This window comes from Brachyistius frenatus, unplaced genomic scaffold, assembly GCF_029030835.1.
Source record: "Brachyistius frenatus isolate BFR_SWC_R1_liver_20210118 unplaced genomic scaffold, ASM2903083v1 Contig_16, whole genome shotgun sequence".
Classification (NCBI taxonomy): domain Eukaryota; kingdom Metazoa; phylum Chordata; class Actinopteri; family Embiotocidae; genus Brachyistius; species Brachyistius frenatus.
The window spans coordinates 4,785,620-4,798,605 of NW_027210615.1; the positions used below are offsets into that span (position 1 = coordinate 4,785,620).

At 41.6% G+C, this 12,986-nt stretch overlaps 1 protein-coding gene across 2 annotated transcripts in view; it reads left to right on the forward strand.

Annotated features, from left to right (window-relative positions):
- Positions 1-12,986, forward strand: part of plxna1a (plexin A1a) — a 262,803-nt gene that overhangs the window by 35,079 nt on the left and 214,738 nt on the right. For both annotated transcript variants that reach the window (XM_069694062.1, XM_069694063.1), the window contains exon 2: positions 2,914-4,316. In XM_069694062.1, the coding sequence (XP_069550163.1) occupies positions 3,135-4,316 (1,182 nt within the window). In that variant the 5' untranslated portion in view covers positions 2,914-3,134. The remainder of the gene's footprint in view (positions 1-2,913; positions 4,317-12,986) is intronic.

A 12,986-nucleotide genomic window follows, 5' to 3' on the forward strand; every position in this document is an offset into this window, starting at 1 on the left:
ACAAAAATAGTCTTTTTATCATGTCATTTTGATTAGTGAGGGAATTTTTAAAGTCTTCTTCTGTTTTGTCTTCAAGTGTGTGTTTATGCTTGCGCCGATTTGTTGTGCAAGTGCATGGGTGGTGTGTAAGTGTGTGTGGGGAGGTCAGTTTATGTGTGAGTGTGTCGGGGCATGATGAAGTCAATGGGAGCTGTGTGAGTGTTTTAAAAATGCCTTTGACCACATACTGTACGTGTGTGGTGTGTGCCCACATCTTGTGTGCGAATGTGTGTGTCCGAGATGCTAACAGTGGCTGTATTGTCCTGATGGGACGGGCATCAGCATTGTCATCTGGGCCACTGTAATCATGGCTGGGCTGGAGATGAAAGACACTATTGACAAGAAGAGTCTGAGCAAGGAGAGAGCGAGAGAGAGGAATGTAATGAAAGAGAGGAATAAGGAAAAGCAGCAGAAATAGGAGACAAGAATAGTTTGCTGACCAAACGCAATTATGAAACAAGCCTTTGCCTTGTGCTCCGTACTTAGTTGCGCATGAACCGATGAACTAATGAAAAGAAAGTTGGACAGTGCTGGATGTGGGTAGCCCTTGAACCACTATTTTGCTTTTGTGCCAGATAAAGACTGTTTGACAGACATCTCATATTGTGGAAGGTGACATGTGGACATCTTCCTGTTTTGCTTCCATCTTATGTGGCACAGAAAGCATGTGGATCACTGTCATTTTCCAAGGACCCGCTGTGCTTTTTACAGTGTTTACATATGTGGTTGCACATACATGGGTTTTACAGATATGTCGCTTGTAATTTTGTGTAGGCAAAATGTTGTTGGGGCAACATGGGACCCTTTTATGTTGCAGTACCCCAGTTTACCACCGTGACAAAGTGGGCAACAAGGCTAACTCTGCCATGGTATCCGGAGGTACTCGTACATCGTGAACTGATCAAAGTGATTCTACATAGACATGAAGCAAAGCCTAAACTGATTGTCTCTGGGTTCAGCAACATGTACAAGTGGATAAGTTTAGTCAAAACCAAAAATTTTGTTTTTATAGAGCCTGACTGATACTGGATTTTTGGAGCCCATACAGAAATTAGGTAGTAATTTATACAGTATATACAGTATACTTATTCTTTATAAGTATATTGTATACAAAGCACAGATAAACACATATTTTGCAATGATGCCTCGTAGTTATCAAACAATTTTGAGACTTGTGACAAAGAGATGTTATGGAGACAGAATCTTTTTTATTTTTTTATGTCCATACTGACATCAGTGAACTGAAACTGTAAACTTCACACTGAATATAATACTTATAAATAACTATATAAAAAACTAAAAACACATAGAACAATTTCTAATTTACCCTATGTATCTCTTATAGCATTGTGCTTTGGGAAAAAAAAGTAGAATATATTTTGTACCTACCATATTCATACAGATATATCTGTGATAGGCTAATATTGGACAATAAAATATTTTGGTCAGGCTCTACTTTCTCATTTACATAGCTGTGTACATTTTTCATAATCCGGACATTTCGTCGTCTCCTCTTGCAAGCCTTGTGCTATCAACATTTCTGTCTTTAGCCAAACGGATTAGCTCTTGCATGGCAAAATAATGCAGTATTCATTGCAGTGCACTTTCCTTCCTTTCACAGAAAATGAATGAAAATGATTTGATTACCTGGATCATTATATTTGGTCTGCCTTGCCAGTTAGAGTAAGATGTGTCTGGCCATGGTGACCAGTTTTGCTTTGAGTAGCCAGTCTCTGCTGTTCAAGAGTTTCTTCTTGAAATTATTTACACCAGCATAGTGGGAATTTTGGCTTTCTAAATTCTACTTTTGAAAGTAGAGATACACATTTTTGACAAAAAGGTTTCTCCTACATTTCAAAGTCTGTTGAGCCGAAAAGTTTCTCTTTCTCAAAGTAAATCTTCCAATAACATCCCTCATCTTCATCACATCAATGATGGTAATAATAGCAACAGTGTGTTGATCCTTGAGCATGTGGCACAGCCATATTTCTTCTCAAGACTTTACCTATCCCCAAGTGTATTCTGGGATGAGCCCTAGCTTCCCTTGGCCCTGAAGCGGATGAGCGGATATAGAAAATGGATGGATGTAATGGGAAATAGATGGATGGTCAATCTTCTTTTCTTTTTCCTCACTCTTTTTCTTAGTTTTTCATTTACAGCAATCTTTCTGACCATATCTGCTATTGAACTGGTATGAAGCCAGGTATCTTTGACTTCTCTCCCTCTCACTGTTTCCCCTGTTTTATCAGGTTGGACCACTTCTTTCCACTTTCTTTTTTAGAAGCCGGCAGTCTGCACTTCTCAGCTCTGTTCCTCTGTAGTAAATTTACTTCAGGTTTATCTGTGGAGCCCTGCTTGGAATTTATGGATGTTTGCCTGCCATCACACTGCTGCACATCTATGGCTCAGCTGTGTGTGTTTTTGTATTTGTATTATTTGTAGGTTTTCTTTTCTGTATGTGTCTTTTATGCACCACACTTTTTTATAAGTGCTCCTATGCTTTTTTAGGTTTGTATGTATTTCTGTGTGTGTATGAACACTTTGTCTGCTGAATCCTTTTAATACCTCCAGACAATCAATACGCAGAGGAGCAATGTTTGGCCCTGTCTTCTTTTAAAAGATGCACTCCACTGAGTGGTGCAAGCCAAGAGGCGAAAAGTCAATAAAACAAAGCCGATAGTGCCCTCATTTGTTTTTTGGGATTTCAGCAGTGAGGTCTCAGAGTCTGAGTCTGTGGGCGGATATTTAGTGTCTTGTCATTTTGATACAAATAAGTGAATCCATTTTGTCAGATCTCTGGAAGTGCAAAACACAAGTCCATGTATGTATTGACATCTGTGTTTGCTAAGATTTTGCTTTGTTTCTCCTTCTCAGGGCTGGTGGCAGACGATGCTGAGGATCAGGGGATGAGGTTATAAAAACAACGTCAGAGAAAGGAGGAAAAAAAGGAAAGGGGAGTCGATTGCTTGGAAGCTCTCCTTTTGTATCATTGTGCCCTGCAGTCCTATAAGGCACCGACTGACCCTTTAAAGGATTACACTCTCAAAAATACCCACTAACACCCACTTGCTCACACATCCCCTCCCCTCACCGCCATGTCTTCCCACCTCAACCCGCCCCTCCTCATCCTCTTCCTTCTCCTCTCCCTCTCCATGACTTCCACCTCTACCGCTCCTTCCTTTTCCTCCTCCTCCTCTTCCTCCCTCCTCTCCTTCTCCCCACCGGAAGGAGGTCTAACACACTTAGTGGTCCACAACAAAACTGGCGAGGTCTATCTGGGCGCTGTCAACTGGATCTACAAGCTGTCCAGCAACCTCACCAAGCTACGAAACCATGTTACGGGCCCTGTCACGGACAACCCTCGCTGTTACCCTCCGCCTGGTGTCCAGTCCTGCCCCCACGAGCTGGTGCAGACCTCTAATGTCAATAAACTCCTGCTACTTGATGCTGCCCACAACCGTTTAATTGCATGTGGGAGTACTTCCCAGGGAATATGCCAGTTCCTGCGTCTGGATGATTTATTCAAGCTCGGCGAGCCCCACCACCGTAAAGAGCACTATCTATCCAGTGTTGCCGAGGCAGGCACCATGTCAGGTGTCGTGATCTCCCCAGATATTTTTGGTGGTGGTGGGAAACTTTTTGTCGGCACTCCCATTGACGGGAAATCTGAGTACTTCCCCACACTGTCGAGTCGCAAGCTCATGTCCAACGAGGAGAACGCGGACATGTTCAGTTTTGTCTACCAGGATGAATTTGTCTCTTCTCAGCTCAAGATCCCCTCAGACACGCTCTCTAAGTTCCCAGCATTTGACATCTACTACATCTACGGTTTCAACAGCGAGCAGTTTGTGTATTACCTCACCTTACAGCTCGACACCCAACTCACTTCGCCTGATGCAAGTAGCGAACAGTTCTTCACCTCGAAGATTGTCCGCCTGTGCGTTGACGATCCCAAATTCTACTCCTACGTTGAGTTCCCCATTGGCTGCACCAAGGATGGAGTGGAGTACCGCTTGGTTCAGGATGCTTATTTGGCCCGGCCGGGAACCCGTTTGGCACGCTCACTTGGTATTCAAGAGCACGAGGAGGTTCTATTTACTGTGTTCGCCCAGGGTCAGAAGAACAGAGCCAAGCCGCCCAAGGAGTCGGCTTTGTGTCTGTTTACAATGAAGCAGATAAAGGAGAAGATTAAAGAGAGGATTCAGTCGTGCTACAGAGGAGAGGGAAAACTCTCCCTGCCCTGGCTGCTAAACAAGGAGCTGGCCTGCATCAACTCGGTGAGTGTTTGAGACAGAAGTGTTTTTGTGATTGTAATTTGGATTAGCGATCATGCGCACCCATAGAGATTGTTCTGGGAACGTGATTGTGTTCATGAGTTTGTGTACAATTGCCAGCACAGAACAAGGAAATTCTCATCTCTTCCATGCACAAGAAGTCTTTTGTCAGTTTTAGGTAATTCGTTTATTTTAGTTACGACTAACTTTGTTTAATAGGTTGTCTTTGCCTTTCATGGGCTTAGGGTGTGGAAAAATCAAGTATGTCTTTTCAGGCTCTGTCCAGGTCAGACTAATTTACTAGTAAATCATTTCCACTAGTTTACAAGTTACTAACTTGCCTTTGGGTGACAATACAAATAACTGCTTCCTTGTAAACTGTGCAGTACTTTTTTTTTTGGTAGTAAAAACATAAAAAAACAAGCTTTATGGGAAAACCCCCCTTAAAGGATGACAGGTTACCAAAAGCTGCTTCAGCGTCTGTTTGAATTTCCTTGGTTAACCTGTAAGTGGAAAGAATGAATCTGAGCATATCGTTAAACGCAGCAGTCATATTTTCCATTTTGGTTCGACTTGTAGGTGCGATTTCACATTTAGTACCACATGGAATAAATGCTTTCCCAGTGGCATTCATATTTGAGAAATATAGCACTGACACTATGCTTATCATGATCACCCTAAGAGAGAAGCCTTATTTATTCTAAAGGGAAAAGCCTGCAGTTTACCTGCAACACAGTAACCAAAGGTGCACACCGTGTCTAATTAGCCATGTGCACCTTCCAGATGTGAAAGTACAATAACTAAATTATAATAAATTGACTTTTGGTTGTCAAGTACTGCAGGAACAAATCTCGTAGCACTGACGGTGGCAGGAGCAGGAGGGATGGAAACATATTCTCCCATCATGAATTCATTTTAATATTCTCAACATGTCTCAATATTCATTTAGTCTGAGGACAGGACAGCTGTCTCTCTCTGAGCTCCTGTCTTTTTTTATTATCATTATTAAATAATTTCCATCTACTACCTACCTTTACTGGTAGATGAGTTGGCCTAGGGGTGTCTGAGAGACATAAGTGTGTGTATGTGTGTGTTTCACCTGCTCCCGTCAGCCACATGTCACACACACTCACAGCCCTGTATCCTCATGAATAATTCACCTGGTCTCACCTTCTGTTATTCAGTCGGTGCTCCATAACAACCTGCCATAAATCTCTGGACCGCTCTCCACCTCTCTGTCTCCAGTTCCTCTTTTTCTCCCCACTATTCCATTTTCTCTTTCTCTCCAATGTCTTTCTCTCTGCTTCCAACATTTGCATAACAATTTCTTTCATTTGGCTAACCCTATTCTCCCTCTGCTCCTTATTTAATCTTTTTTCTTACACTGCTTCTCTCTATCCCTCCCAACTCCTCTCCTTGACCTCTTCTCTTTGTCTTTAATTTTGGACCTTTAACCTTCTTTTGGTCCTTTTTAGCTTCTTCCCTCCCGTTCCCATCTCTCTCAAGCCTTTGCTCTTTCACCATCTCGCTCTGCCCTCTCCTTGACTTTCCACTGAGTGATGAGGTATAGAGTGACTTAGTGTGTAAAGCCAGAGCCAGGATGTGATCTGAAAATACAATGTGGAGGGAACAGACGATGCAGTGATAAAGGGGAGCGGAGAGATGGGGAGTGACAGAAAGTGGGAGTCATCGTTTTATGGGAGGTGGGGGCAAGGTTTGTAACGAAGAGAGGAGGTGAAGAGAGGGCTGGGTTGAAGACAAAATGGGAAACAAGAAGGAAAGAAGGGAGGGAAGGTGTGAGGGAAAGACAATACAATAAAATAAAACATAATTAAGAAGGAAGAAGAGCAGAAAAGGTTTGGAAACAAATGAGGAAATACTGAACATAGAGAAAAACGAAGAGACAGGGATGCGAAAGAAGTAGAATGGGAGGAAATCACTGGGTTCAGTTGGACACAAAATTGATTTTCAAACAACAGAATCCTGTTCAGCATGTAATTGTTAAATTTGCTCATTCCTTTTTCTTTGCAAAAGTGTCACAAGACAATTACAACATCTCTGTCAGATGCCCACCGGTGCTGTGTAAGCACCATGTGGCCTTGTACTATAAAGTGCACTGTATATGCATGTGATTATGCTAACGAGCTAACAGTTACATGAGTGTCCTTTATGGCCATCTGTCGTTCTGCCTGCGATCGATCAAGGTTGTGTCAGCAAAGCTCGCTCTGGGATGTCGCGGTGATGAATTTATCATCTCCTCGTACAGGCGTGTTCAGTGTTTCCCAGCGAGAGGGGTAACAGCTCGTTGCCTCTGTGCTGGTGTCATGTGGAAACTTTCACATCGGCTCATTTCAAGAGACAAGGTCGGGTCAGTCAGTCAACACTCATCTCTACCTGGAAGCTATCAAACTTTAGCACCTGGGAGAATCATTGGCTCTCTATGGAGCTCTATATTTTGTTCTATTATTATATAAAAAAAAAAAAAAGATCGAAATCTTTCCACCTTCGTTACTGCTTTTTACGCAACTCCTACGTTCCTGTGACACTAGATTATCATCGACCACTTCTACAAAAATTATAGCTAATAAAAGCAGTGACTTTATGATGACAAGTATATGTTCATGCTCTAAAATCAATCAAATTCCAGTTTTCCTGTTACTGCTCAGGGAGTATAATACGAATATAGAGAAAGTCATCTCTGATATCTGAGTTCTTGAGGGTCTCTACAATGTCATTCATACAATAAGTTAAGATTTGGCACTCCCTTTGAAAGCTCAGAGTATACTGTGGACCTGGAGACTGTAGCTCATGAAACAGACTAAAAAAAGAGAGCTTCAACTGGAGGTAAATTATAGCCTAAATTTGTGCTCCAGTGTCCTGTCACATTTGAGAGGTTTGTTTGCTCAGTTTGCTTGCTCGCCTGGTGGTCGGTAACGGCAGAATGAACATATATTGACAGGAAAACAGTGATCGAGGTGAGAGCAAAGGGAGACATTAGATAATGCAAGGAGAGAGATGGACACAAAGATGGACAGAGGTTTAATTTTCAACAGTAAATACTCACCTATTTTATGCTCAGCACTAAAGTGTGTCTTTGAACTTGATGAACGCAGGGATCTCACTCACATTTAGCTGCAATCAGCATAACAGTAATAGTGGTATTCTGCTGTCCATTGTACATAAACATACCTAAATTTGTTCAGAAATAATACAAAAAAAACCTTTATAACTATAGACCTCTCCAAATAATCATCAAAAGTAATTAAGGTGTCGTCCATCGATGGCAACATTGTACACAGGAACTGCTCGGCCGATGCAGTGTGACTGTTTATGGTGTATTTTTTTACCAAACTGTAAACGCTGGACCGGTTTATTTATTGTTGTTGATATTCTTAGTTGCTGATGCGTCCCAGTGTACCTCAGATTCCCTCTGATACTGACTGTGTTATTTGTGTTAATATAGGTGTAGTTATAGGTGTGGGTCTCCACCTGTAACTACATGTCTCTTCCTGTGCACATCTTTGTGTCCACTCATTATCAGGGAGAGGCCAGTGTTGGTCCTGTGGGAGTTAAACTGAGTGGTGGGTGACCTTCTCTGGCTGTGGGCTGCTGTCCAGCTCTACAGCTCTGTGAGCAGACCGACCCGGCAACGCTACGGCCTTAGCATGACTAATGAGACTGATTCAGACAGACAGGAGGAGAGAGCGAGAGAGCGAGAGAGAGATATTATCCTCTTTTTGAATGTGTGTGTTTAGGACTTACTTTATCTAAATTTTTCTGCGTCTCTGTATACTTCTCTGAGTGCTCATTTGTTTGTGTGTGTGTGTGTGTGTGTGTGTGTGTGTGTGTGTGTGTGTGTGTGTGTGTGTGTGTGTGTGTGTGTGTGTGTGTGTGTGTGTGTGTGTGTGTGTGTGTGTGTGTGTGTGTGTGTGTGTACGTGTGTACACCCACCTCTTAACCTGGCCTCCAAAGAAGCAGAACAAAACGGCGGTGAAAACAAATGGACTGATAACAAGACTGTGTGCGTGCGTGCGTGTGTGTGTGTGTGCACGTCAGTCTGTATTGTCTACAAGCACACAGGGTGGACGTCAGAGGGAAATTTGCCAGCAATAACAGGGATCAGGAAAACTCTCTTCTATTGTTATTGTCCCCTTTCTCCGCCTGACTCTACCTCTCTTTATCTGTTCTTCCTCTGTCTCGCTCACTCTATCTCCATTTTTCTCAGAGCATAATAGTGTTTATTAATATTTATTAGCGTTGATCACTTCTGGCCAGGATTATAGTCTATTTCTGTGGCGTTTTGTATTCTGTCTTCCAGGCGGCTGGTGGCTGAGTGAGTGTGTGTGTGTGTGTGTGTGTGTGTGTGTGTGTGTGTGTGTGTGTGTGTGTGTGTGTGTGTGTGTGTGTGTGTGTGTGTGTGTGTGTGTGTGTGTGTGTTTATTTGCGTCCGTTCACTGCTTCATTCGCTCTCTATCTCTCTATTGTATCTTTAGTCTCATTACTGCTGGGTCTCAGTGGATGGATCACCCTCATTGCATCATGCTTTGGGTCTGCTGGGTGGGGAATATTGAGGCTCTAATGGGTGCACTTGCATCATGCACTCAAGCATTACCTTAATATTTGATGCTGCAAAATTATCTATCCATGATGCATTGAAAACACTATATCTGGTTTATAGTAACATATATAGCACATATGTCAGTGCAAGCCCAGTCTTGTGGAATTATGGGTATTTTATATAGTGATGAAGTGGGAGAAGCTATTTCAGGCACCCAGGATACCACAACTAAAAGTCCCATTAATTTTCAGCAAAGAAAATGTGTTGTGACTTGCAGTTGGAGCACTTCCAGTTGGCGTGGATGAGCATGTAACTGTCCTGTTGAATCATCATTGCAAAAGATGAGCAGCTATGCTAGTGAATAGTTGATTCAATAAATATAATTATGTGTGTAGAGCTAAGAAAAGTCCAGTCACCAAGATTAGAATAGTTAAAGTTAAAGTGTAAGTACGACTAACTGTGTTTACATTAGACGGATTTAACAAACATAGTGCGTCCTTCTGGCTGGAGCTCATGGGTAAGTGAATTACTGTCCAAAAAAATGAAAAACATCCTTTCTCAAAATTAGTTTAAATAAGTGCATCTGTTGCTGCATTGAAATGGGCTCGTATTTACCGCGTAGACAAAAAGAGTCCATATGAACAACCACCTCTTGTGATTTTCATGATGTCTGACCTCAAAATATTCCATTAGCCTGGAGGTATATGGTGCACACGACTTGACCTGTAACTACAAGCTCATCAATTCCATTTCAGAGCAGCAAGTCCAAAAGTCCAATATTCACTTCTCCTTTTTGCTCGATTTTAGTCTCCACCAGCTCTTGAGGGAAATATGTTTTTTTGTCCCAATTTGTTCACCAGCTAGCCGCTAACGTTTTCTGTGTGCCCTGATGTGCTGAGCAAGCAGCATGCAGAGTTTGCTCTATTTTGATGCGAGTGGCAAGACTGAAACAAAGCAGCACATTCATTGACCATAAACACCAAAACAATGTGCTGAAAGATGACAAAATGCTGACATGTTTCAGATTTTAAATTGAGGGTAAAACCTTTGAAATGCATAATACAATTTTTAAGGGGCTTAGAAGTGGGAGATGACAGAACAATTATCCATTATGGGTTCATAACCATCATTTTTCAGTAAAATTGTGACTCATTTACCATTCAGTCATAACCATAAGGGAATTAATGCAGTAATATAATGCTGCTTATGAAGTGCTGCCCCATTGTAGGGCCATGTATACAACTGTAGTATATAACAGCATTACCAATATGCACCTCTACATAAATGCAGTCATGTCTACAAAAAGAGTGACTCATCCTCACATTTTCCAATTGTTTTGCCTCGTTTTACAACAGTTGACGTTGTTACAGAAGAGCAGGTGAAAGAACTCTGGAAACAGAAAGTGTTATTTAAGGCCACAGGTAGAAGTTCTCCATTTAAGAAAAAAAAAAGATTTTATGACTCAATGGGAGACTAAGTGACTTGTAAAGATGGATTAGTTTATAGTGCAGTGATAAATACATGCGGCGTGGAGGTGAATTGCTGTCAAATGCTGTCTAGAAACAGCCCATTGGGGGAAACATTCTGATGAGGTGCACTTTCCTCTCCCGCCTTTCGAGACGTTTTGATGCATGACACAGCAAAATGTTACATACCTCGAGGCATTTTAATGACTTCAGCTGTAATATTTTCCCATATGTTTTTGTCTTGTGATATTTTCCGCTTGGGGCTGAGTCTCGTGTTGCCCACCCTGCTGTAAAATCTTCCTAATTTATAGTAAATTCTAGTTGGGGGGAATTCTCACATCCAACTTGAGTATGAATGGTGCCTGTGGACTAAATCCAATGCACAGTGGTGTTCATTATTAACTGCAGCACATGACACAATGGATTAATGGTTGAAATAGGGCTCATGAGAGTGTCAGCTTTTTATGGATTTGGAGTGTTTTGGAGCTTGTGGCTGCTTAGCCGTGAAGCTGTTTTAGTTGGATCTGAAGTGACCTTTTTCTCGGAAACTCACCAGCAGTCTGAAGGAGATTTCCATGTTGGCGCTGAAAAGAATGACCAGCAGTAATACTGCAATTTAAGAACCTGTGTCCCAGATTTTAATATAAACAGTTCTTATCTGTCAAGAAAGGCAGGAATCGGACATGAAGCAGGAAATTACTGTAACCTAATCTTTGCTGGTCTCTGTGTTAAATATCATTAATAAGATCACCAAACAATCTGCTCTAAGATACACTGCTGTGAGAGTCAAATTCATATCTGTTCTTACTAGCACTTTAACAAAGGTCAAAAAACCAACAACTTCCTGCTTTTACATAAGCCTGTGCTCTCCGTTCAGGACGCAAATCTCTGCAGCACATTCACAAACTGCTGACCTGCAGCATCTAATGAAGAGTGTAATTATTTATTGATAGGCATTTATGTTGTGTTGTGTTTGTGTGGGTTTTTTGACAGGCATGTATGCGTTTTTGCCAACACATGCATTCATTACTGCATATTTGCTTCTTTAATTATTCATATCTGTGTACGTGTGAATGCAAGGGCGTGTGTGTGTTTGTGTGTGTGTTTGTGTGTTTGTGTGTGTGTGTGTGTGTGCACATGTGGGTTTGCAGCAGTCTGTCTGAGCTTTGTTTGGGTGTTTCTTTTAGCTGCTCAGCAGGCGCTGTGAAACAAGATAAAGCTTGCAGACATCTCTTGACTTCAATTTCTTTGTGTCTGATAATGGCGAAGTGCACACATGTGCACACACACACACCTACACATAACAGTAAACTGCTAATACTGAAAATAAGGAAATAATGCATTGCATACGTTGGAATTCACATCAGGGGATCCTTGGCGTTTCAGCATGTCAAGGTCGTTTAGCCACTCGTAATTCTGTTAAATTGTGCATGCTTGGTCCTTCAGTTCTGTCTGCGTGTACCTCCATGTGCACACATGCAGTTGGAGCTGTGTGCCTGTGTTCTCTGCCTGCATTGTTCTGTGTCAGTCTATGGCCTCCACTTAAACCATACAGTGGTACTGTGTTTTACAGGCCGTCATATTTGGGTGAATTTCTGTAGAGGTCTGTAATAATTGGATTATGGCTGTCAGGAAAGGCTTTAGTTGAGATTACACAGATTATAGTCTGCAGTGCTCAGATGGACAGAGTGGCTTAAAGAGCATCAGCTGGCTCATGTTACATAGAAAGTGAATTTTGGCAACCTCACAAATGTGATGTTTGCCTACATTTGGTAAATGTAGGCCACGAGCAGCAGATGCGTTACAGTATCTGTGTGTCTATCTCTTTGTCTAGACACCTATGATGGCCCAATAAAGTTTCTTCTGCCCCAGAAGTCCTTGAATATTAGATATCGGCCAGCACCAAGTCCAAACCAAGACTATTACCTATTGTTACCATTTAACACAAAGGTGTTAGAACTCAAAGTCCTTCACAACAGTCTGCCCCAACAATGTTTTGCATTTACAAACTGTAGTGTTCACTGTGAAAAGGCCAAGCTGTTGCAACAGATGGCTGAGGTGGAAAAAACACAGTAGGATCAACATTCAGTAGAAATCTATTAAAATATGGCCAGATCAAGCCAAAGAACATCTGAAAAATCAGTGAGGCACATCTCTGATATTTATTCAGACATCTAGAGATGTATCTTGAAAGATCAAGTAAAGTATCGAGAAAAGTAGTCATCCAGACAAACACACAGCAAAACCAGCTACCAGTTAGCTGCTAAAACATACTTGGATTTACAAACTTATATCTGACTCAAATGCAGCTAAATATGTACCATCAAAGTTTGACATACCAGCAAGCAAAAGTGTCATACTTTCAGTTTTTAATATTTAACCACAAAATATATATATATATATAAAAAAAAAAAGAGTCTTGGGACTTTGAACATTTTGAATATATGGAGTCTCAAAGTCCTGGTTGCATGTTGAACTACATCAGAAATATTACAAACACAGACACGGAAATGCACACGTACAGCAGCTAAGTGTTAAATATGTGCACCACTGCTGTCAACAAATGTCATGCTGTGCCAGAAAAAAAAAAATGCCACACCAGACCGGAGCTTTCCCTGTGGAATTAGCTCAGTTGCTGTCTGGGGTAGA